General features: G+C 36.2%; 1 protein-coding gene across 3 annotated transcripts in view; it reads left to right on the top strand.

Annotated features, from left to right (window-relative positions):
* The window catches only part of ADK (adenosine kinase), a 484,515-nt gene that overhangs the window by 215,101 nt on the left and 244,546 nt on the right, over nt 1-24,868 (top strand). For all 3 annotated transcript variants that reach the window (XM_003359240.4, XM_003359241.4, XM_021072588.1), the window contains exon 5: nt 19,663-19,835. In XM_003359240.4, the coding sequence (XP_003359288.1) occupies nt 19,663-19,835 (173 nt within the window). The remainder of the gene's footprint in view (nt 1-19,662; nt 19,836-24,868) is intronic.

Raw genomic sequence — 24,868 nt, forward strand, 5'->3', positions numbered from 1 at the left:
GATCTTCCAAATGTAAAATGTCTCATTTATTGTTATCACTACCAGCCTCTAGAAAAGTCTTTTATGTACTAGGATTCTCACTGTGGTGATGAAATTCACATAATTACAATTTTCAGTTGATAGCTCAAATTTTATTATTAGTGATGAATCTTGACAGTTATTGTTTTTAAGTGACAGACTTACTTTTTTCATTTTTAAGAAAATATCTGCCAAACACTGAAGTTTGAATAACTATCATTTGTCTTTCCATCATTATTTCAAATAAAAATAATTTTCCATAAAGAAAGCAGTTAGTTCATGTAGAAATACAACAGCACATGTGTTTTTTCTCAGGAAACCATTTTACTTCATTCATACTTCCAAATTTCTCACACAGAGTATTAAAAAGATGAGTGTTTAAAAGTTGATGTTTAATAAAAATCAGTGGTTTTTGCTGTTTCAAAGGATTCTTAAGTTTTTTATCTTAATTTTTTTCTTCCAGTTTTATTGAGATATGATTACCATATAGCACTGTATAAATTTATGTTGTGCAGCATAGTGGTTTCACTTACAGACATCATGAAATGATTATTACAGTAAGGTTAGTGAACAGCCATCATCTCATATAAATACTAATAGGAAAAACAAAGTAATGGTTTCCTTTTAAGAGAAATCTTAGGATTTATTATCTTAACTTTTACATCTAACATATAGCAGTGTTAATTTTATTAATCATGTTATATATTCTGTCTCTAGTATTTATTTAACTTATAGCAACAAGTTTTTACCTTTAACTACCTTCATCCTTTCCTCCCCACCCCACCCTCCTACTTCTGGCAACCACAAATCTGATCTCCTTTACTATGAGTTTATTTATTTATTTATTTATTTATTTCAGAGTATTATACTACAACACTGTTAGTTCCTGGTGCTCAACATTTTGATTCATTGTTTCCACACATTACAAAATGACTACCATAAGTCTAATTAGCATCTGTCCCCATAAAGAGATATTATTGAATATATTCCCCATCCTGTACTTACATATATTGGTATCTTTTTTTATATGAGCACGGGGTTGTGAAGAATTCATTGACTACCTTTAAATGGTTTCACTGCCATTATTTGTCTTAGGTACCAGTAGTTTTACCCATCATTGAATTTACACTTGGAAAGCAAATGTCAATACAGCGAAAAATGCAAATAACATCTTAATATATCTGAAAATTAAATTGACTTTGTGGACCCCCTGACAAGATTTCAGGGTCTTCCAGGGGTCTTCAGAACTCTTCTTCAAGAATAGCTAACTCGGTGCTTTTTCTTTATTCCTGACCTCTTTGTGGAAGTACAAACTTGTATTTCCAGTGTTCCAGTAGACAGTCTACACAAAATCCTCATAATTCCGTATGTACAAACTCACCATCCTATAGCTTTTCAAATTGTACTTCACCCTATGTTATTATATAGTTTTTCCGTATTAATGGCATACCCATCAATCAGTCATCTAATTGGAGACATTATAGTCATACTCAGCATAAACTCTTTTTCATCTGCCTTACCTAATCAGTCCCAAGTCTTATCCTTTTTTCCTCCAACAAAACACATCTTGCATCTTTTTCCTGCTTTCCTGAGAATTCTCAAGGGTCAGATCCTTGTCTCTTTCCTGTAATACTCATGGCCAGGTAATTGGACTTCCTGTATCCTGTCCTGCTCATCCTGTTCTTTTTGTCAATTGTGAAGTATCTTAGATTTTACCCTACTTGCAAGTTAATAAATTAGCCTTCTTAGATGTTGTCAGAAGACAAGAGCCTCCTGGGCCTGAAACAAAAGAGTTTTTTAACTTAAGGCACAGCAAGTAGTGTGAGTTTCATATTCTCGTTGGTCCTGTTTGACTCCTCAGCACGCAGGGACAGTATGGAAGCTGACGGAGGTGGAAGCCTTGTTCACGGATTTTGCATCACAATTGAGGAACCTGAATTTATGGAAACTCCAATCTTCAAGGTGCTTCATGGAAACTTGACAAACCTCTACCCTTACTCAAAGCCACTGTCTTTTTCTTTCAAGACTGTTTGCTGTATAATCATCCTTAAAAAGAGAACAAAATCTAATAGAGACCTACAGAGACATGATAGACCCATGAAGAATTGTTTCTCAACATTTTTTTGGTTAGTTTTCTGAATATTGTTCCCAAAATTATCTTTCTAAAATACATTTTTAGCATCTAACTCACTGTTCCCAGACTGCTGGTCCTTAAAATATGCTATTATAGACCCCATGTTTTACTAATCCCCTCAGTAAGCTGTGAACCCCTCTGTGTTCTTGTACTTTCTGTGTATAATTCACTTTTGTTTTTCTTGTTCTCAACCTGGTAAAATCTTCAGCCTTCAAGAACCACCTTATTTGTCATTTTCTTCTTGACTTTTTCGTTACTCCTCAAACTTCTTGATGCTCTCACAATGTATTTTGTGTCTATCTCCGTTATGACACTCATTGTATTTTGTTTCCATGCTGCCACCTCCACTAGGCTGAGAATCTTTCAAGGTCTTAATTTGAGATTAAATTTGCTCACAGAGTACTTAAGACATAAAAAGAGCTTAATAGGAATTTATTGGATTAATGAGTGTATAATTTCATGGTGGGTGCCCAGTAACATTTTTATTTTAATGATGATATAATTGAGCTCATATAAGTGACCTACTAATAAGATTTTCCTTACAATCTCTGCATGTAAATCTTTTTCCTAAAAAAGCATTTTAATTATCTGATGTTCCTGTGCAAAACATTATATATACATATATACATATACACACACACATATATATACACACACATATATATATACATATAGTCTATTGCTATTGAATATTTCATTGTAAGAATAGATACAGGTAGGCTAAAGTATGGGCCCATCAGATATATGGATATGCCAACGGAATTTTCCTTTGATTCACCTGGTCTCACAGATCTGCCCTTGGGACTGTAATACACTTGTTATCACTTACTTACACTAGGGTGGACAGGCTGAAAGTTAAAATCTCTTATTCTAGTCAATCGGGAGGGTTCAGAATTGCATACGGCCTCGAAGTATGATGATAATGGAAAGGGTGGCTTCTGGAAAGACCTATGGCACCCTCACTCTGAACAGAAAGTAGCATCAACAGTGGCATCCTTGGAGTTCCCATTGTGGCTCAGTGGTTAACGAACCCAGCTAGCATACATGAAGAGGTAGGTTCGATCCCTGGCCTCTCTTAGTGGGTTTAGGATCCAGCGTTGCCCTGAGCTGTGGTGTAGGTCGCAGACATGGCTCGGATCCCACATTGCTGTGGCTGTGGTGTAGGCTGGCAGCTATAGCTCCGATTTGACCCCTTAGCTTGGGAATCTCCATATGCCACAGGTGCAGCCCTAAAAAAGACAAATGGCACACACACACACACATATACACACACACACACAAAACCAGTGGCATCCTTAATGTAGATCTGAAAGCCAGTGAAGATTTCTCTTGTTTTTGAAAAGCGCTGCTGATTCTTACTGTGTGCTCCCTCCTCATATTTTAAATGCTTGTATTCTATACCTCTATTAAATGTATATCTAATTATTGCCCATGTATATGTGCATCACACTATCGTATTTTTTGTAATTTTTTCTTACTGATTTTTGAGAGTGCTTTGAAATATTAAGGATATTGACCTCTCCCCACCCCCTGTCACATGCATGCATTTCTTTTTTTTTGTTTGTTTTTTTGTCTTTTGTCTTTTTGTTGTTGTTGTTGTTGTTGTTATTGTTGCTATTTCTTGGGCCGCTCCCGCGGCATATGGAGGTTCCCAGGCTAGGGGTTGAATCGGAGCTGTAGCCACCGGCCTACGCCAGAGCCACAACAACTGGGGATCCGAGCCGCGTCTGCAACCTACACCGCAGCTCACGGCAACGCCGGATCGTTAACCCACTGAGCAAGGGCAGGGATGGAACCCGCAACCTCATGGTTCCTAGTCGGATTCGTTAACCACTGTGCCACGACGGGAACTCCCGCGTGCATTTCTTTTCTTCTGTGTAATGATCTTACATTTATATCTAGTCAAGGTAGCAGTATTTTCCTTTGTAGTACTAGGCGTTCATGCCATAATTAAGAAAATCTGTCTTTGTAGTAAAATTATCTCTTAAGTACCTGAATTTTCTATCTTCCTGATTTTATTTTTTATACTTTTTGGTTAAAGTATGAGGGGATATAGTTATACCAACCCCCCAAAGGCTATATACTTATCCTAGCTCAGTGTACTGAATACTTCTTTCCCAACTCAGTGAAATGTCATATGTATACTTACTGTGTTGCCATTGGTACATGAGTCTGTGTTTGAAATCTTTCTCTCCTGCATTGTTTTTTTGTTTGTTTGTTTGTTTGTTTGTTTTTCTGTGTCAGTACCAAATGGTTCCAATTATAGTTGCCAAATAATACATTTTAATACCTGGTAGTAAATCCTCTCCTCTCCCCATTATTATTACTTATCTTTTTCAGAGTGTACTTTCCTGTTATCTTCTCAAGTAAATTTAAGGACCATACCAATATTTTCAAAATATAACACTGAGATATACAAGTTCGTTGCGGAGAAATAATGTTTGTATAATAAAATTTTTTAGAGTAAATGTCTTTTTTGTCCTACTTCAAGATTGTCATTTTGATTTCCCATTTTGTGTACATATTTATATTTCTAACATTTTTATTATAGAAAAAATTCAAACCTACACAGAAGTAGAGAGAAGAGTATAATGATCCCCATGTACCCATTATGTAGCTTCAGTGATTATTGGTATTTTACCAGACTTGTTTTATCTTTCTCCTATAAAGCAAATCCTAAGTTTCTTGTTGTTTTATAAATCCTTCAGTTTGTCTCTCCAAGAATGGCACTTTTAAAAACAATAATACCATACTATACTTTAAAATATTAATTTTTCTTTTTCTTTTTTGTCTTTTTGCCTTTTTAAGAGCCGCTCCCATGGCATATGGAGATTCCCAGGCTTGGGGTCGAATCGGAGCTGTAGCTGCCTTCCTACACCACAGCCACAGCAACATGGGATCCGAGCCGCATCTGTGACCTACACCACAGCTCACGGTAATGCCGGTTCCTTAATCCACTGAGCGAGGCCAGGAATCAAACCTGCAACTTCATGGTTCCCAGTCAGATTCGTTAGCCACTGAGCCATGACGGGAACTCCTTAAAATGTTAATTTCTCAATGTTATTTAATATCTAATTCAGATTCAAATTTTAGTAATCATTAAAAATCTATTCGTGATAGGTTTATTTGAATCAGAATCTAAGCAATAATTTAAACACTGTATTTATAACTTATATCTTGTACTTAGCAGTTATCCTGCTTTTTTTTTTAAAGAGTCATTGAATTTTTTTTTTCTGTAAAGAGCAACTGGGTTATTTTTACTGTATAGACTGTCTCACTTTCTGGATTTGGTCCATTGCTTCATATTTATATATTTCTCTGTTGTTAGGTCTAAAGTTTTAGTTGGATACAGATTTGTTCCTTCAAGCAAGTATCTTAAAAGTGCTCTTCTATAATTTCTATTGTATCTCCTTGGTAATGCATTATATCTGGTTGTTCCAGTTTTAGCGATACTCAGGTTAATCAGTGAGTACAAGTTTGGTTTTTTTCTTGCCCCCATTATAGATAGAATTTTCCCCCTTTTTTGGTTTGTTTTAATATTTTTTCCAGTTTTATTATATTATGATTGACCTCTATCAGAGTTTGAGTTTCAGGTGTACAGTATAGAAGTCTGACTTAGGGATATTAAAAATTTCAGTTATTAGTTTATGTGATGAAATTATTACCACAGTGAATTTAGTGAATATCCATTGCCTTATATAGGTACAATAAAAAGAAATGGAAAACCAGAAAACAGAAACAATTCTTGTGATGAGAACTGTTAGAATTTCTCTCTTAACTTTCATATATTTCATTTAGAAATGGTAACTATAGTCATCGTGTTGTACATCTCTTTATTATTTTTATAATAGATTATTATTAATATTTGAGAAAGTTTTTAAAGCACATGAAAGTCTTATCAAACTTTCTTTACTATTTCTATGAATTTCCCTTTTTCAGATTGTGACATACATATTTTCACCTTTCAAAATATATATATATGTATATTTTTTTGGTCATACCCATGGCATGTGGAAGTTCTGGGTTCAGAGATTGAACCCACGCCACAGCAGTGACAATGCTGCCTTGTTACCCTAGGCCACCTGGTAACTCCGTCACCTTTCAATATTTTTAATGCTTTGTTTAATTTTAGAATATTATTTTACTGACTATACACTGTTAATGACAGTAAAAACTTGTATCCTTCAGTATTAGTAGCTATTATTTTTAAAGTACTGTTTTATTCTGTTTTATTCTTGTACGGTAAACAAATACGTTGTTTTAGTAATATGCAATGATATCAAGTTAAATTTTTGGTATATATTGATCTGCTCATTAGATACAATTAATTGAATACCTGCTAGGTATCTATTTTGTGTCAAATGCTAGGAATGCATTAATGAGTAAAACAAATATTCTTACCTTCCTGTAGCTCATATTTTGGTGGAGGGGAGAAATGCAATAAAATAAAATTACAATAATAATGTAATATGTAAGTGTTGACCTAAATGAGATATTTTTCTACAAAAATGAGTTTATTCAGGATCAACAAAGAATTGCAGCTGAGGTCTACCACCTTGTCCCTGCACTGTAAAGAGGGAATGACTTTTAAAGAGTTGAAAAAGAAGTTGGAGAGGGCTATAGTAAAGGAAGAGTACGTTGGAGGAACTGAGAGGTCAAAGTTAGTGGCTTTTTGTTGAAGGATGGAATGTTGACAGCCTCTCATTGGCTGAGCTTTTGCTAAGGAAGAAAACAGTCTTCTTCCTGTTGGGCTCTGTTATCTGAGTGGAGGAGAGCTCATCCTACCGGCCTCCAGACTCTATTTTAATTAAGTTTTCTGTTTATTAAATTTTACATAAGCAAAGTAGAAGGTGATAAAGAATAGAGATAGGAATTCCTGTCGTGGCTCAGTGGTTAACAAATCCAACTAGGAACCATGAGGTTGCGCGTTCGATCCCTGGCCTTGCTCAGTGGGTTAACAATCCCGCGTTGCCGTGAGCTGTGGTGTAGGTTGCAGACCCAGCTCGGATCCCGCGTTGCTGTGGCTCTGGTGTAGGCTGGCGGCTAGAGCTCCGATTAGACCCCTAGCCTGGGAACCTCCATATGCCGCGGGAGCAGCCCCAGAAATGGCAAAAAGACAAAAAAAAAAAAAAAAAAGAGAGAGAGAGAGATAAAAGGTAGAAGAGTATGGCATTGCAAATGTTAGAACAAAAGGAGCATTTTACAATATTACATAGAGTGTATGGAGTAGTTTTGTTGAAAAGGTAAAATCTGAGTATAGACTCTTGAGATGTAAGAACAGCTGTCTGGCTCTCTGGGGAAGTCCAGTAGAGGTAGATGTAGTAGAGGTCAGCAATTGCTACGGGAGAGCATGCTTGGCCTGTTTCAAAAGCCTGCAAAGAGTGTGGTTGGAGCAGGATATGAGGAGTAGCAGGAGATAAGGTTGGAGAGGCAGCAGGAAGTAAAGAAGAGTGGCTTGACTCTATAGAGCCTCATAGACTAATGTCAGCGTTTTTGCTTCTTACCATCTGGAGAGCATTGCAGGGTTTTGAGCAAAGGAATGACTTTTGCTGATTTATGTTTTAAAGGGAAAATGCCAAGATCGGAGGCAAGGAGGTTAGGAAACTCTTTTGACAATCCAGGCAAGAGATTATGGTAATTTAGATGGGTGGTAGCAGTGGAATTAATGAAAGTTGTTGGGGGAAAAAAGTAGTTAAAATCTGGATCAAACCAACCAATAAGTTTTTCCAGAGGATTGGAGGTGGGGTGTGAGTAATACCCTCCTAACTCATTTCTTTATTGCATCTCTGTTTATGTTCAGGATAAAGATTATTTTATATACAATAGCAAAATTGATCCTCATTTCAATTTAATAATTTGTCTCTGTTGTTTAAAACCTTTTGCTGGTGTTTTGTTGCACCCTACATAAAATTTATTCTCCTTACCATAGCCACTAAGGTGTCCATAATCTGGAACCTACGTATTTGTCAAAACATAGCTACTATGACATTTTTTTTTTTCAATTTTTTTGAGTATATGCCAATCTCTTCCTTATCTTTTGAAGCTTTGTATTTGCTCCTCTTTCCATTTGGAAGTCCCCAACTCGCAAACTCCTTTTTTTGCCTGTTTAGCTTATTTTGCATATTTTACTTTTTGACTTAAGGTTTCTTAGACAGGCCTTTTTAAAGTAGACTGTTTCCATGCATTTCTCTCTCACCCCATTGTTTTTAGCCATTTTTTCCCTTCATGGCATTACTTATAATCATTTTATTTCTTTGTTTAATGTTTTTACTTTTTGCTTTGTATTTGTTTGGGTTTTTTTGTTTGTTTGTTTTTTTCTTTGTTTGTTTTGTTTGGGATCTCCATGAGACAGGGACCATGTCTTATTCATCTTTGCATTACAGTGCTACCCTGGTATCTGGCCCATAGAATTATTCAGTAGGTGGTTTTAGATTGGATCAAGTGACTAAATTAATGAACAAATGAATAAACAGCATATTTACTTTATATGCCAGAGTAGCCACCTATACTTATAGGTGGCATATAAAGCCACCTATACTTTATATGCCAGGGTAGCCATTATAACTAACTTAGATTTTCAGTCAGTCTTGTTATTTTGATACTCAGCTTCTTAATCAGCCATTGCATATTGCTAGTTGGAAGATGATCATATGTGATTCTTCATCACTAAAAGAAAAATTTCCCATTGAAATTCATTTCATTATTAACACCCAAGCAAATCCTTATGTTTCAGAAGATAACTATAGTAATATAGTTATATTACCTGTTACAGAGATGTGTCAAAGGAAATGTGAAACAGTAGCTTTAAAGATGTCCCCTACCCCCACTGCATTTTTCCCTTGAAGCTATTATCCTAAAGGAAGAAGGGAAAAAAAGAGAAATCTATGGTGTGAGTTCAAGTTTACTACTCTAAGTGTTTAAGAAAGGTCCCTGTTACCATGACAACAAATGCATGAATTTCAAGTGGAAAATTTTCAGCATATGGAACTGATAAAATTGTAGCATCTCTATTCTCTTAGTATAGCATTGCTCTTTGTCAAGTTAAAAAAACTCTGAAATACCCTGTTTAAATTAATTTTTAAATGTTCCTATAATACTATTTTAAAGTCATTTATTGTGACATAAAATTATACCAAAAGAATATACCTCTCATAGATCTGTCATGCAGAAAGTTAAGCATTTGATTTGACATTAAAAATTACTTTTCTAATCTGTACTGGATCTTTGCTTAAATGGTAAATAGTTTAATGTATTGGAAGTTTTTGACAATAGAAAATGACCTGCCACTTTATAGATTCCCTTGCCTTAAATGCTTTCTAACTCCAGTGGAGGAAAGCTGTTAAGCTTTAAGTGCTCTGTCATATTTGCAGGCTTTTATAGTCGAAGAGAACAGCAGTGAGCAATGATGATGGAAAACGATGGCAGGTAGACTTAAAACACCATAAAGCACAGACGATTGTGTGTAATGCCTTGAATTGAATCCTTTTTGAATGAAATGATCAGCCATATGTGCCACCCTTATGGACCCTGTAAGAAGAGGAGAAGAAGTGTGCCCTAATGCTAACTGTGCATGAAATTGCAGTGTTAGGAGATATTGACCAGATGTTTCAATCTCAACAAATAGCTTGTTATGTGACTGAGTGAAAATATCTTTGCTGCTTTGATCACATACACCTTGAAGGAAGGGGTAATTTAATAGAAGCTGTCATAGTTCATCATTGTCAATAAACTTTGACTTGACCTTTGCCTTATGTTTTTGATGTTGCTTCTGATAAGTGTTGATGGGCAGATGTTTACTGCCTTGAGGGATTTTTCTTTTTATAACGTGCATGCTAGAAATAGGAAAGGAGAAGGATTTTTCTCAGTTCTTCTCTTGCTCTTTGGTTATTAGCTGGCATATTTCTCTGTGGATTTTGTAGAATTTCTGAGTGAATGCATCTGAGTGACATTTTTACCTTTAAAGATCCACTGTGATTTTTCTCTACAGGTTTCTTATTCTCCTCATCTCTCTGTCCAGGTTTTAATTGGCCACTACAGAAGTCTATTGTGATTTTTTTTTTTCTTATTTTGTATATGGTACATTCTGGTTTTGGGGGGGGTTTTGGATTTTTTTTTTTTTTTTTTTTAAGCTTGAAGTGACATATCTCTTAGAAAATCACCATAATTTCCTGACTTTTCAATTGAAAACAATGATAGCTGGAGAGATTAAGTTACTTACACAAGGTCACGAGGTTATTACTCTTTTTTCAGGCTAGCTGTACATCTGAGATCTGATGGTACTTTCTTTACTTCCCTTTATTTCCTCAAGTCTAGAGTAGTGATTGAGAGTATACCTTCTAAACTTATACAGACTTGAGCAGGCTGCTGACCTACTTTCCTCATCTGTGAAATTGGAATAGTGAGTATTCTCATCCTGTTTGGTGGCTCAGATTAGTTGAGATAACATTGCAGGTAAAGGATTAGCATATTAACTTTACCAACCTAAAGTAAGTACTTACTAGTTTAGTTCTTAATTATGTTGTTTCTAACTCATCTTTGGTTAATTGTAGTGTTTTTTATCTGAAGCTTTGGTTTTATATTTGGTTTTTAGTGCAATTTTTCGTAAGATGTTCATGGAAAGTATTTGGATTATATGGGGAAAGTTACAGTGATTTTAGAAATTATTTTTAAGTTATGGTAAATATATAGAGAAACAAAATTTCCTTTAAACTAGAGCAGCCATTGTTACCATCTTCTTTAATTTGAAGTTTCTTGAGAATCATAGGGGAGGAAAAAGATTTCCTCTACTTTCTTAGTGTCCCTGGCTGGGTCTGAAAATTAAAGAAAACATACACATTTATTTAATAAAGGTTTTATGTGACATGGGAGGCTTCTTACGGAAATGGAGACCCAAAGGAACAGTTTGACCTGAGTATTTTTATGCTAGATTTGATGAAGTAAGGGAAATTTTAGAGAAATATGATAGGTCAGAAAGTATGAGGCAAGTGTTAACTGGGGGAAACTTAGTAAGATTTTGTTAGGATTCTTCTCAGCGTCCCTATTTTGGAGATAAAGCTGATCTTTTCCTCTGAATGCGAGGAGGACAGCTCTCACATGAGGATTTTATGTCCTATTTCAGGGCAGAAGGAGAGGGGCGGTCAGAGTGACCTTCCCGGTTCAGCAATTTTCTCACACTCCTTCAGCCAGTATGCCATAATTAGGAGTAGTGTGTCCTAAACCCTCGCAGGAGTTCCCATCCTGGTGCAGTGTAAATGAATCCGACTAGGAACCGTGAGGTTGCGGATTCAATCCCTGACCTTGCTCAGTGGATTAAGGATCCGGCGTTGCCATGAGCTATGGTGTAGGTCGCAGACGTGGCTCTGATCTGGCGTTGCTATGGCTGTGGTGTAGGCTGGCAGCTACAGCTCTGATTCAACCCCTAGCCTGGGAACCTCCGTATGCCATGCGTGCGACCCTGAAAAGACAAAAGAAAAAAAAGCTAAATCCCCTCAGCATATTGCCATACATGTTTACAACATCGTTTCACTATGTAAGGGAATTTCACAATTTCACTTCATATCTGGGAAATGCTATATTGAATTCTGTTTTTGAAAATATTTTCCAGAAGTTATTTGTTTTTGTTTTCTTTTTTGGGTTTGTTTGTTTTTTAAGGTCTAGTGTACCCTTAGGAGATCTCTTTATTCCACCCTAAAAAGTAAGGCTAATTGTGCATGGCAAGAAACTAAAAGTAAAAGTAGTCATGATTTTTAAAATCTTGGAAGAATATAGAAATAGAATATATGCTCTCCCATAATAGAAATCTTGTTGCTTAAAGGCTTCTGGTGAAAATCAGATTAAATAAAAACCTGAAGCATACTATTGCACCATATTCAGGTGCTGTTTTTTTTTTTTTATCATCTAAATTTGGAGACTTGGAAATAAATCTAGGCTACTTATTTTTGATATCTAAGGAAATCAAGTAACAATTTTAGGTAATGTACATTGTTTAAAAAACATAGCAATGTTTTAAAAATTGGACAAATAGCTTTGGATCATAGGTTTTCTTGGCTAACTTGGTGCAATCCTTTATAACCCTGATACACTTCTGCTTAAAAAGAAAAAGGTGTTGTCCCTAGCTATAGCTGTGTTCCCCCTCCAGCTTTCCTCCTCCCTTTCCCTCCTTTCTAGTGTGGGTGGCCTAGTTCCTTTTAGCAATCTGATGAAATTTGTGAATCCTCTCTGAAAAATACATCAAAATTCTCTTCCATTTCAGGGAGCTCACAAATTACCCATTTCCTCTCACAAATGCCTTGCCATGATAGGGGCCTATGGATCTTGGATAGACCACAAATCTCCTTAGAAAATAAAATTTAGACTCCTTCCTAAATATTTAACAATTTGCCTTAGAAAGAACAATAACATTATTGGTATCCATGTAATAATTACAATAGTAGTAATTATAAGAATCCGTTAAAATTTGAAATTCCCCTTGTGGGTTAGCAGGTTAAGGACCCAACATAATCTGTGAGGATGCAGATTTGATCCTGGCCTCTCTAGGTGGGTGATCCTCACTAAGGATCCGGCATTGCTGCAAGCTGTGGCATAGGTCACAGATGGCGGCTTGGATGTGGTGTAGGCCTGCAGCTGCAGCTCTGATTCTACCACTAGCATGGGAACTTCCATATGCTGCAGGTGCAGCCTTAAAAAGAAAAAAAAAATAGTTAAAGATTATTTTCTGCCAACCTTATGCCTTATTTTCTGCTGAACCTTTAGCCTGGACTTATGGTTATATTATGAATGATATATCCAAGTAGACTATATCCAGGTTGCATTTTTGGTATGTTTTAGAAAAGACCATATCTTTCCTTTTTTTTTTTTTTTTTTTTGTCTCTCTAGGGCCACACCTGCGGCATATGGAGGTTCCCGGGCTAGGGCTCTAATTGGAGCTGTTGCTGCCCGCCAACAGCGGAACTACAGCAACGCCAGATCCGAGCCATGTCTGCAAGCTATGCCACAGCTCATGGCAATGCGAGATCCTTAACCCCCTGAGCAAGGCCAAGGATTGAACCCCCAACCTCATGGTTCTTAGTTGGATTCGTTTCCACTGCGCCATGACAGGAACTCCAGATTGTATCTTTCAAAGATGAATTTAAAGAAAAGGTTATAAGCATTTTGATACTAAGCCCTTTTCTTATTTATCCTCATTCATTGCATTTGTAAATGTATCAAAATCGTTTTTGGAATGCTGAATTTATTTTTTATTTTTTAATTACATTACTCCTTTTCTTGATTCTGAGCCTCTTTGTCATTCTTCTCCCACTGAAATAACTGTCCCATCCAAAACCCACCATGTTCTTAGTGCCTACAGATTCAGCTTGGACACAGTTTCTTCTCTTTCCCTTAGGTGATCTTCTTTTGTCACTCTCCAAAGTCTAATGTAAGTGCTATTCCCATGTGCTGCAATAACAGTCTCTTTCTTTCTCACCCTCACTCTTCATATATATCCATGTATATAAAATTGGATCGGGTGAAAAGAGCAGTTAATCTCTTGAATCCAGGCTGGGGAACACTCAGGGTGGCAGAAGAAAAGAAGCCTGCAAAGAAGATACAAAAATGTTTCTTTATACATTATTCACTATAACAATGTCCAGCAGGTGGTAGGTGATCAAGAAATATTTATGGAATGAGTTGAATTATTATGATATCTCACTCAGTCCCTTGTTATTATCATCATCATCAATATTTGATAAGCACTGCTTTATGTACTTTGCTTCTATGATCTCCTTCAATTCCTACAATACTTCTGCAAGAAATTAAATTTCTCATAGAGTATATGATTTACCTTCACAGGACTAGATAAGCTTGTATATATCTGAGTCTAAAGTTAATGTGTTTGTTTTTTTTTTTCCTAGTAGGCCAAAGTTTCCCAAAATCTCTTCTGAGAAATAGATGTTAACAAGTATTTAAAAAGAAAATTAACAAAAAACTATTGTTGGAATAATAGGTTTATTGGGAATCAATTTTTATTAATAGGATGATTGCCAGCAGGGGGAAATGGAGCAGTTTTGGCAGGATAACATACTAGTTGTTGAGGAAGAATGGATTCTTAATAATATTTATGAAAATTTTCCGTTTCACCCTGACTTACTTGATAGCATTGCAATCATCTGAGAGACTTAATCCTTTAAGCTTTGTGATGTATGCTGTTTTCCTAACCAACTACTTCAATTTGATTTCCTCATCATCTTTTAGTAATCTGCTTGTTGCAGTTATTTCCCACTTTTGACATTTAATTTCTTTCAGTTTTCTCAAAATGCCTCATGATTTTCTCATATAAAATTTCTTATCTTGCAAGAATTTTAGTATCTACCTGTCATTCTTCATCTTTCTCTCGTTAATAGAATTTTTTAAGATACAGCATTATTTTAAAAGTGACTGGCTCTTGAGCATCATTATCAGTTATATTGGCCAAAATATTGTGTTTAGGTGACAAAGAAGAAATTCATCTGGAAAGTAAAATTGATATTAATAGAAATCTTTCTCTATGTGGTTAAAGACTCTTGATATGAAGCTAGTATGTCATTTATTCACCCCCTATTTAAATTTGGTTATAAATTCTCATCCTGGTTTCTTACCTTAATGAAGTATCATCTGTTAATCATCTCACTCCTTTGCTCAACAATCCTCCTGTGCACCTTTCTACCTAGAGAATGCCACCTAAACATCTTTCGGGGGGAGCGGCATTTGCCTGTGGCATGTGGAAGTTCCTGGACCAGTGACTGACCATGTGCCACAGCGGCAACCCAAGCCACTACAGTGACAATGCCAGATCCTTAACCTGTTGAGCTATCTCCCACCTAAACTTCTTAAAGCAGTATTTGATGATCTGTTCTAGATCTACTTTCCCATCATTCTCTTCTCTCACCTGTAATGCTCTGTCATTATACTCCTAATTGACAAATATTTACTAAGTCTTTAATTCTCTTTCACATTTTTTTAACACTGTACTTATTTTATTTCCCAAACTGTGTGTTAAGGTCCCTTTGGCAAAGACTGCTTTGGGTCCACAGGATATTTTAAATTTTCTCAGGAAACGGTGATATCTATCAGATCCAGCATGAATGGCTAGCTTCAGATATTTCATTGTAACATTAGATTGTTATATTCCTTTTGGTGGTATCAAATGTTTTGACATATCATATTAGGATATGAGACAGGAAATGAGAGTGGTGATAACCAATCTGATTCCAAGATTTGAGAATTTTGTAGTGCTGGACCAGTGCTAAATTGTTATAAAATAAATACTTCAGTTGTTTGGACCTAACTACTCAATAAATAGAATTTCTTTTGCCTTAAGGACACCATGATAAAATCCCTAACACCCTAAAGGAGGCACGTGCTCTATGCTTCTACTTTGTTTGCACTTCATGGGCAATTTTGAAAATTATACCCATCCTTCAAAGACTAGTTGATAATGTTACCCATCTCTGGAAGCCTTTTCTGATCCAGCTGCAATTACTCTCCCTCCTGGGTGTTTTCTGGTATCATTGTACCTTTAATATTGCTTTTAAAATTGAATTCAGCTAATTCATATATTTATTTAAAGTTAACAATAATGGTTTTCTAGTTCTCCAATTAGGTTTAGTTACTTAAAGTATAGGGTGAACCCTTTCATTCGCTATATAAAAGTGAAACAACCAAAACAGGCATCATTTACTGAATTGAAGTACACGTCTTGTTAGTCCATTTCTAACTATTAAAACATCCTTATAAGATCATAGGTCATATTATCCATATATGAATAATATGACCTATGATAACATGACCTGTAAAAAAAGACCAACCTCCGCGGCATATGGAGGTTCCCAGGCTAGGGGTCGAATCAAAGCTGTAGCTGCTGGCCTACACCACAGCCACAGCAATGCCAGATCTGAACATATACCACAGCTCATGGCAACACCATATCCTTACCACATTGAGCGAGGCCCAGGATATAACCTGTGTCCTCATGGATGGTAGTCATATTTGTTTCCACCGAGCCACAATGGGAACTCCCACATTTTATATTTGAATGTTGGTTGCTGTCACACTGACATCTCTTCCAACCTTCAGCTATTCTAATTACTTCTCCTTTTACCAATCAGTTTGTTGATGTCCTCAAAAATCAGATTTTGACTAGGGGCTGTAATGACTCTATGAATCAATTTGAGGAGAATTGTTCTTTTCAGAATACTGAGTTGTTTGAATTCACACACATAGTATAAAGATCTCCATTTATATGTGTCCCCCCCACACACACACAGCAAACTTATATAGTGTTCAATATATAGGTCTTGCACTTGTTGTCTTAAATTTGTCCCAATGTGTTACATTTTTAATATTATTCTGGGTGACATTATTTTCTTAATTTTAATTTTCAGCTGCTCCTTGATGGTATATAGACTCATATTCGATTTTTATGTATTGATGTAGAATCCTTAAGCATGTACAGATTGGACCCCAGCCAAAAGCCCCAAGAGTTACTCTATGTGAATTTTAGCTTGTTCCTCTCTAAAACTCTTTTTCACTATTTCTAGTCTCCTGACTCTCCTTGAACACTTATCTCTGTCCCCTCATCTCAGTGTGAATGCCAGGCTCTGTTTGGCTTCTTCCTCCTGTTACCATAGTCTGGAAATTGCCTCCTGGCAGAGAGCCCACATGATGTCAGGGCTCACCTTGTGTCTTTCTGTCAGAGATTACAGTTCAGCTCTGCCTGTTTTCCAACATCTGAAAATTCTGTGGTTGTTCCCTTTGGGTTTTGTTTTTAGTTATTCACAGAACAAGGGTAATTTGGACCCTACTACTCCCTCAGGGCTAGAGTTAAAGATAGGTGTTTAAGGATGTACTGTACTTATGTAAACAAAGAAAAGCTGGGCAGTTTGACCTACAAAAAGGAGCACAGTCAGGTTATGAACAAGGTTGAATCTCTATTCTGGAGAATCAGAAAAATGTAAGATTGTGACTTTGTATTAAGAACACTGTCATGTTCATCATTTTACTCTCTAGTGTACATATATTAAATGCTTACTGATTGGATGTCAGAAGGTTAGGAAACATTAGTTAGGTGTTGGCAACAAATTGTGTTTGAGATGTAGTTAGAGGTATACTAGATTTTTAATTTATAAACTTTTAAAAATTTGATATTTTTAATCTGTTTCAACTTTCTTGATTGTAACATCTTGACTTAGCTAGATCTCTAAGTAGTTTGAAACAGTGAACATGGCTTCTATTTCTTTCATTGTATGTCTGCTTTGGCTTACTATGCTCTCATTTTAGGTTGACTAACTTTTAAGTGAAAATCACTGATCCAAGAGTTAAAGTTCTTGTATTTTGTCAGTATGGTGATATCAGAGGTAGCCACAGTGTTCTATTACTTGTCCATTTTATGCCTTGCAGGTTCAAGTAGTATTGATTTGTAATGGAGACATTTCAATTCATTTAAATCCTGCTTGTGGAAGAGTTTTAAGTCATATTTAAGTGTTGTAGTGAGTTGATAAGCCCTTTTTTCAGACTTCAGCTTGAACTTGTGAACTTTGATTATAATTAGGCTAAATTACTTTATAATAACTTCACTTTCCCTGATGTTTCCCATTATTTTAATGGCATTTTAAATAATCGTAATAAAATTTGGTAATGACTTTGTCTTTTTATTTTACTACCTAAAACAAAGTTGATCATTTCATGCTTCTACATGAATAAAAGTAAATTATAGGACAACACACATGTATTTTCTGTTGTTAAATCTATAATTTACCTAAGTGTGGTTTAAAGGATTGAAAATCTATATTAGATGTGGTTGTTGATGCATTTTAATATATCAACTGATTCATTTAATTGACTAATTTTAATAAACTGATAATGTCAAAGGTTGAATAAGTTAATTTAAAACTATTGTTATTTTTAAATAGAATAATTGGTTTAGTTAAAATATCTTCAGCCCACCTTTTAGTTTTGAAAATTTTCTAACTTATAGAAATGTAGAAAGAATATTAAAAGGAATTTCTCTGTACCTGTCATATAGATCTGCTGGTTGTTAACATTTCAACATTGGCTTGCTTTCTTGATATAAATAAATATAAATATATACATTTGTCCTGAACCATTTTGAAGTATTTATCCCATATTTTAGAAATTTAGAATTTATACAACAATGGTTTCTGATATCCAGTTTCAGCAGTTATTCTAATAATGTCTTTTTTAGCTGTTTGACTTTATTCTCAATCCAGGATCCAATAAGGATTGCACATTGTCTGTATTTATTCTATTTCAGCTTTCCTTGTACATTTAAAAATTGTTGTGTTGGATTCCACTGATTGTATTCCGCTCATTTTTTTCAACCAGACTTCTATGGATGGATATTTAGTTTGTTTCCAACATTTTACCATTACAAATAATGTCTCACAGAATACTTATGCTTATATTATTTTTTATTTGTGGGTATGTATCTTCAGGATAAATCCCTAGAAGTTGAATTGGATTGGTAGATCATCAAAAAGTTACTGTATCTTTATCTGACCATTTTCTGTTGGTTATCTTTTGTTACTTTCCTCATCCCTTTAACTCTCAAATATATATGCATTTCTTTTTAACTCCAAATATTTGGCATATAGCACGATTCTGATGTCTTTTGAATATTTTGCTCAAAAGTGTTAGTAACAAAATAGATGGTGACTTTATAACTAATACAAATGTTAGAAGTCTCAGGAATTTGAGCTTAATTTTGAAGAGAACATATCAGTGAGAAGTATGCACTTTAAAAGAAATCCACTGTCATTAATTTATATTGAAGAAATTAAAGTTTATGAGACTAATGAATTAAAATTTTAATACCGATTATTTCTGAATTTTTAAAATAACTTCTTAGACATGAACCTAGTTGAACATGTATATGAATCACTACTAGTATGACAATACTTATGACAATCCCAGCTAATACATATATCATTTACTGTGTGCTGGGTGCCATGCCCAGCAATGCATATACATTAACTTAAATTACTTAATTTTTCCCCCAACAACCTTATGAGGTGTATTTATAATTTTATTCCTCATTTACAGATGAGGAATAGGAATGTTAAATGACATGCTTTTGCTCATACAGCTAATTAGTGGCAGAGATAAAATTTGAACCTGGGCCGTATTCAATATAGATTCTTGGCTTTTAATGACAATGCTTTACTATTTATATTGGACTCACTGTTATTTTTCTGTATCAAGCCAGTATTGACCCAAGGTCTGTGTGACTTTAGATTCTGAGTTCTTAACCCCTTGACTCTCTTTCTGTCCCTGAAAGCAGTATAATAAGACTTTATGTGGTTGTTACATCAAATTTGTTATCATATCATATGTGGTGATACGGGATTGGAGTTCCTTGTATAACAGCCACACCTGCTAACAAAGCAACGCTTTTGTGTGACCCTTCATGGCAGAATACTGAACTATGTGTACCATTTTTCTGACCCATTAAAATCACTTATGTTCCTGTTTTTCAGTGGATGATTCAGCAGCCACACAAAGCAGCAACATTTTTTGGATGCATCGGGATAGATAAATTTGGGGAGATCCTGAAGAAAAAAGCCGCTGAAGCCCATGTGGATGCTCATTACTATGAACAGAATGAGCAGCCAACAGGAACTTGTGCTGCATGCATCACTGGTGGCAACAGGTCAGTGTCATTTTAAGGGAACCACTGTGCCTATTGACTGATTTTCCACTGGTAAAAATCTGAGTTCAAATCAGAATTTGAAATTTAGACCTCATGCTTAGGATTGATTTTCATGTTTAGTAAACTTTCCTTCCTGTCATTATTCCTTTTTTTTTTTTTTTTCTTTGTGCCATTTTCTTGGGCCTCTCTCCAGCATATGGAAGTTCCCAGGCTAGTGGTGGAATCGGAGCTGTAGCCACCGGCCTATGCCAGAGCCATAGCAACTCGGGATCTGCAACCAACACCACAGCTCACGGCAACGCCGGATCCTTAACCCACTGAGCAAGGCCATGGATCAAACCTGCACCCTCATGGTTCCTAATTGGATTCATTAACCACTGCGCCTCAATAGGAACTCCCCTCTCATTATTCCTTTAAAATTTCTTTTTACCTTTATTGAACCTACTCCTGTCTTCATGAAGCATAATGAAATGAAAAAATTTAGATTATCTAGTCCTGACTCTGCTTTTTATTATTAGGATCAGAAAAGGAGGGCATTTTACTCAATATTTTGTAGCTAAGTTCTTGTTGAATTGGTATGAGAAAGAATGTTCTGGGAGTTCTTGTCATGGCTCAGCGGAAACAAATCTGACTAGCATCCATGTGGACGCAGGTTCGATCCCTGGCCTCGTTCAGTGGGTTAAGGATCTGGCGTTGCCGTGAACTGTAGTGTAGATCGCAGACATGGCTCGGATCCCGTGTTGCTGTGTCTGTGGTGTAGGCCAGTGCCTATAGCTCCGATTAGACCCCTAGCCTGGGAACCTCCATATGCTGTGGGTACAGCCCTAAAAAGACAAAATAAATAAATAAATAAATAAACAAATTTCAATATATCTGTATTTTTTTAAAATTTTTATTTATTTATTTATTTGTTTGTTTACTTATTTATTTATTTATTGTCTTTTTGCCATTTCTTGTGCCGCTCCCTCAGCATATGGAAGGTCCCAGGCTCGGGGTCTAATCTGAGTCGCAGCTGCCAGCCTATGCCAGAGCCACCGCAACGTGGGATCCGAGCCGCATCCGTGACCCATACCACAGTTCACAGCAACGCTGGATCCTTAACCCACTGAGCAAGGGCAGGGATCAAACCCACAACCTCATGGTTCCTAGTCGGATTCATTAACCACTGCGCCAAACTCCAAACTTCAGTGTATCTGTATTTTAAAAAAGAACGTTCTTTTCACCATATCCTGAGGCTGTAATACTAAAATACATATAGATTCATATGTATATTTTAAAATATACATTATATATTTTATAATATAAAATATTACTGTAAGGTTTGCCGAGGGAGGAATGCACAAGGCCTAGTTGGTGAAGCAAAAGAGAATTTATTAAGGCATCTGAGGGGCATGGGCTGAGCTCTAGATGGCGCCAGCTCTGACTGTGAGGAGCTGCTGAGATTATAAAGGATCTGTGCCTGGAGTTCATGGTGGAAACATGTGGCAGGAACCAGGAAGGAGGAGAGAAGATCAAGGGAGGGGTAGTCCTTGACAGGGCAGTTAATCCTTGTAGGTGGTTAATCTATGCTCCACATTCCGGGAAAGGGTGTAGGTCTTATGCTGGGCCCTACCCATGTCCACAGCAGGTCTCCAAGGTCAACAGTTAAATTCAGGGGTGGGGGTCTGTCTTCATCCTCCTGGGAACCTATCAGTTACATTATATCCAGTCTCATGAATTAGGTCATCCAAAGCATTTCTAGCAAATAGTCATCTCTACATAGTAAATTTCAGTCATGTGTAGTGCGCCATTCAGAAAACAACCCATTGCATTTCTAGATAACTTGGCTTATTAGAACATTTTCCTTTCTATGAACTTGAATGCATTGGTTGTATTTGTGTCTTTTGCAGGTACATAGAGGTATGTCTTCCATACAGTCATGCTTTGCTAACATCATTATTACCGTAATGCTCATCAGCACAGGCTTTTTTATCCTTTGGAAAGGAAAAAATAATAATTTTCCCAGTTATTATATTGTTAGAATCATCAGAGATGGTCTTTTTTAAATACTGATTCACTAGATACTTTACATCCCGCATTGTTACAAATATTATCTGTCCTCCCAATCCCCAATCTCCCTTTCTTTCCCTCCTTTCTTATTTACCACTTCCTCTTCTTTTCCTTATTTCCCCCATCTCTCCTCCCCTTTCTCCATCTCCATATACCTTTTTTACTTTTTTTTTTTTACTTTTTTTTTTTTTGGTCTTTTTAGGGTCGCACCCATGGCATATGGAGCTTCCCAGGCTAGGGCTCTAATCAGAGCTGTTGCTACCGGCCTAGGCCAGAGCCAGAGCAACGCCAGATCCGAGCCATGTCTGTAACCTACACCACAGCTCACAGCAACGCCAGATCCTTAACCCACTGAGCCAGGCCAGGGATGGAACACGAAACCTCATGGTTCCTAGTCAGATTCATTTCCGCTGTGCCACCATGGGAACTCCCCTTTTTTACTTCTTTTATTTTTGCTCACTCTTTTGCCTTGCACATGTAAAGACTTGATATTCATCCTGGCAGTAGTCATTAAACAACTAAAAATATAACTTTCGGAAATATTTAAGGTACCATTTTCAAAACGTTCCAGTAACTTTATTTTTTGGGTTTGAGAGAACTTGATAATTTTAAAGTTTTAATAAGTAAAACCATCAATTATACTGATTGTTCAAACATTGCGATATACTTACTTGGAACTTTCCACTTTCAGTTTTTCTAAAAACCAACTTATTAAGTAGGTATAGTTTTCTCATAAGTGAGAAATAGATCATCTTTTGCTTCTGATACCACTCAGGCTATCATAAAATTGATAAATTGTTTTTGTATGCTAAATTGTTATTTTATTTTATTTTTACTTTTTGTCTTTTGACTTTTTTTAGGGCCACTCCCGTGGCATATGGAGGTTCCCAGGCTGGCGGTCCAATTGGAGCTGCTGCTGCTGGCCTACACCTCAGCCACAGCAACACAGGATCCGAGCCACATCTGCGACCTACACCACAGCTCAGGGCAATGCCAGATACTTAACCCACTGAGCACGGCCAGGGATCGAACCCGCAACCTCATGGTTCCTAGTCAGATTCGTTTCTGCTGTGCCACTACGGAAACTCCAAAACTTGATCATTCTTAAATTTGTAATATATTTATTTTGCATTGCATATATTAATGTATATTACTCCTATTTTCATTATTTTTTTCATTTTTTAATGTTTTCTTGAAGTTTAGTTGATTTACAATGTTTTGATGATTTAAACTGTACAACAAAGCATACAGTTATACATATACATATATCTGTTCTTTTTCAGATTCTTTTCCCATATAGTTTATCACAGAATATTGAGTACAGTTCCCTGTGCTATACAGCAGTTCCTGTTTGTTATCTCTTCTGTATATAACATGCAGATGCCAAACCCCCAATCCATTGCCCCGCACACACCTTCCCCCTTTGGTAACCATAAGTTTGTTTTTGAAGTCTGTAAATCTGTTTCTGTTTTGTAAAGTAATTCATTTGTATCATTTTTTTTTTTTAGATTCTACATGTAAGTGATAACATATGATGTTTGTCTTTCTCTGTCTTACTTACTTCATGTAGTGTGATAATCTCTAGGTCCATCCATGTTGCTGCAAATGGCATTATTTCATTCTCTCGTTTTAATTAAACTATAATTTAATGTTGTGCCAATTCTTTCTATCCATTTCATTCTCTTTTATGGCTGAGTAATATTCTGTTGTATAAATATACCACATCTTCTTTATCCATTCATCTGTCAATGGAAGTTTAGGTTGCCTCCATGTTTTGGATATCGTAAAGAGTACTTTAGTGAACATAGTGTTGCATGTATCTTTTCAAATTATGGTTTCCTCTTGATTATGCCCAAGAGTGGGATTGCTGGATTATATGGTAGTTCTATTTTTAGTTTTCTAAGGAATTTCCATACTTTTTTCCATAGTGGTTGTACCAGTTTACATTCCCACCAACAGTGTAAGAGGATTCCCTTTTCTCCATGACCTCGCCAGCACTTATTCTTTGTAGATTTTTTGATGATGGCCACCCTGACTGGTGTGAGGTGATACCTTATTTTAGATTTGATTTGCATGTCTCTAGTAATTGCTGTTGTTGAGCACCTTCTCATGTGCCTGTTGACCATCTCTATGTCTGCTTTAGAGAAATGTCATCTTCTACTCAGTTTTTGATTGGATTGTTTCTTTGATATTAAGCTTCATGTGTTGTGTGTATATTGCCTGTCACTTTGTTTGCAAATATTTTCTCCTATTCTGTGAGTTATAACTCTTTTCATTTTTTATTATGGTTTCTTTTGTTATGTGAAAGCTTTTAAGTTTCATTAGGTCTCATTTGTTTATTTTTCTTTTCTTTTCATTATTCTAAGAGGTAGACCCAAAAAGATATTGCTGTAATCTATGTCAAGGAGTGTTCCACCTATGTTTTCCTCTATGAGTTTTATAGTATCTGGTCTTAAATTCAGGTTATTTTGTTTTATTTTTTGGCTATTTGTACCTATAGCATGGAGAAGTTCCTGGGCCAGCAATCAAACCCCGTGCCACAGCAGCAACCCAAATCACCATAGTGACAGTTCTGGATATTTAATGGTACACCACAATGGAATTTAATGGAACTCCACATTTAGTTCTTTAGTCCATTTTAAGTTTTTCTGTATGGTGTTAGAGAGTGCTTGTTTTGTTTAGTTTTGTTTTTGCTTTTTAGGGCTGCACAAGCGGCATATGGAAGGTCCCACACTAGGGGTTAAATCAGAGCTGCAGATGCCAGTCTATGCCACAGTCCCAGCAATGCAGGATCCAAGCCATGTCTGCAACCTACACCACAGTTCACAGCAGCGCCAGATCCCCAACCCCCTGAGCCAGGCCAGGGATTGAACATTCTCCTAGACAGTAGTTGGATTCATTTCTATTGTGCCACAATTGGAACTCCCTAGAGAGTGTTTTAATTTCATTCTTTTACATACAGCTGTTTGGTTTTCTCAGCACCA

This window comes from Sus scrofa, chromosome 14, assembly GCF_000003025.6.
Source record: "Sus scrofa isolate TJ Tabasco breed Duroc chromosome 14, Sscrofa11.1, whole genome shotgun sequence".
Taxonomy (NCBI): Eukaryota; Metazoa; Chordata; class Mammalia; order Artiodactyla; family Suidae; genus Sus; species Sus scrofa.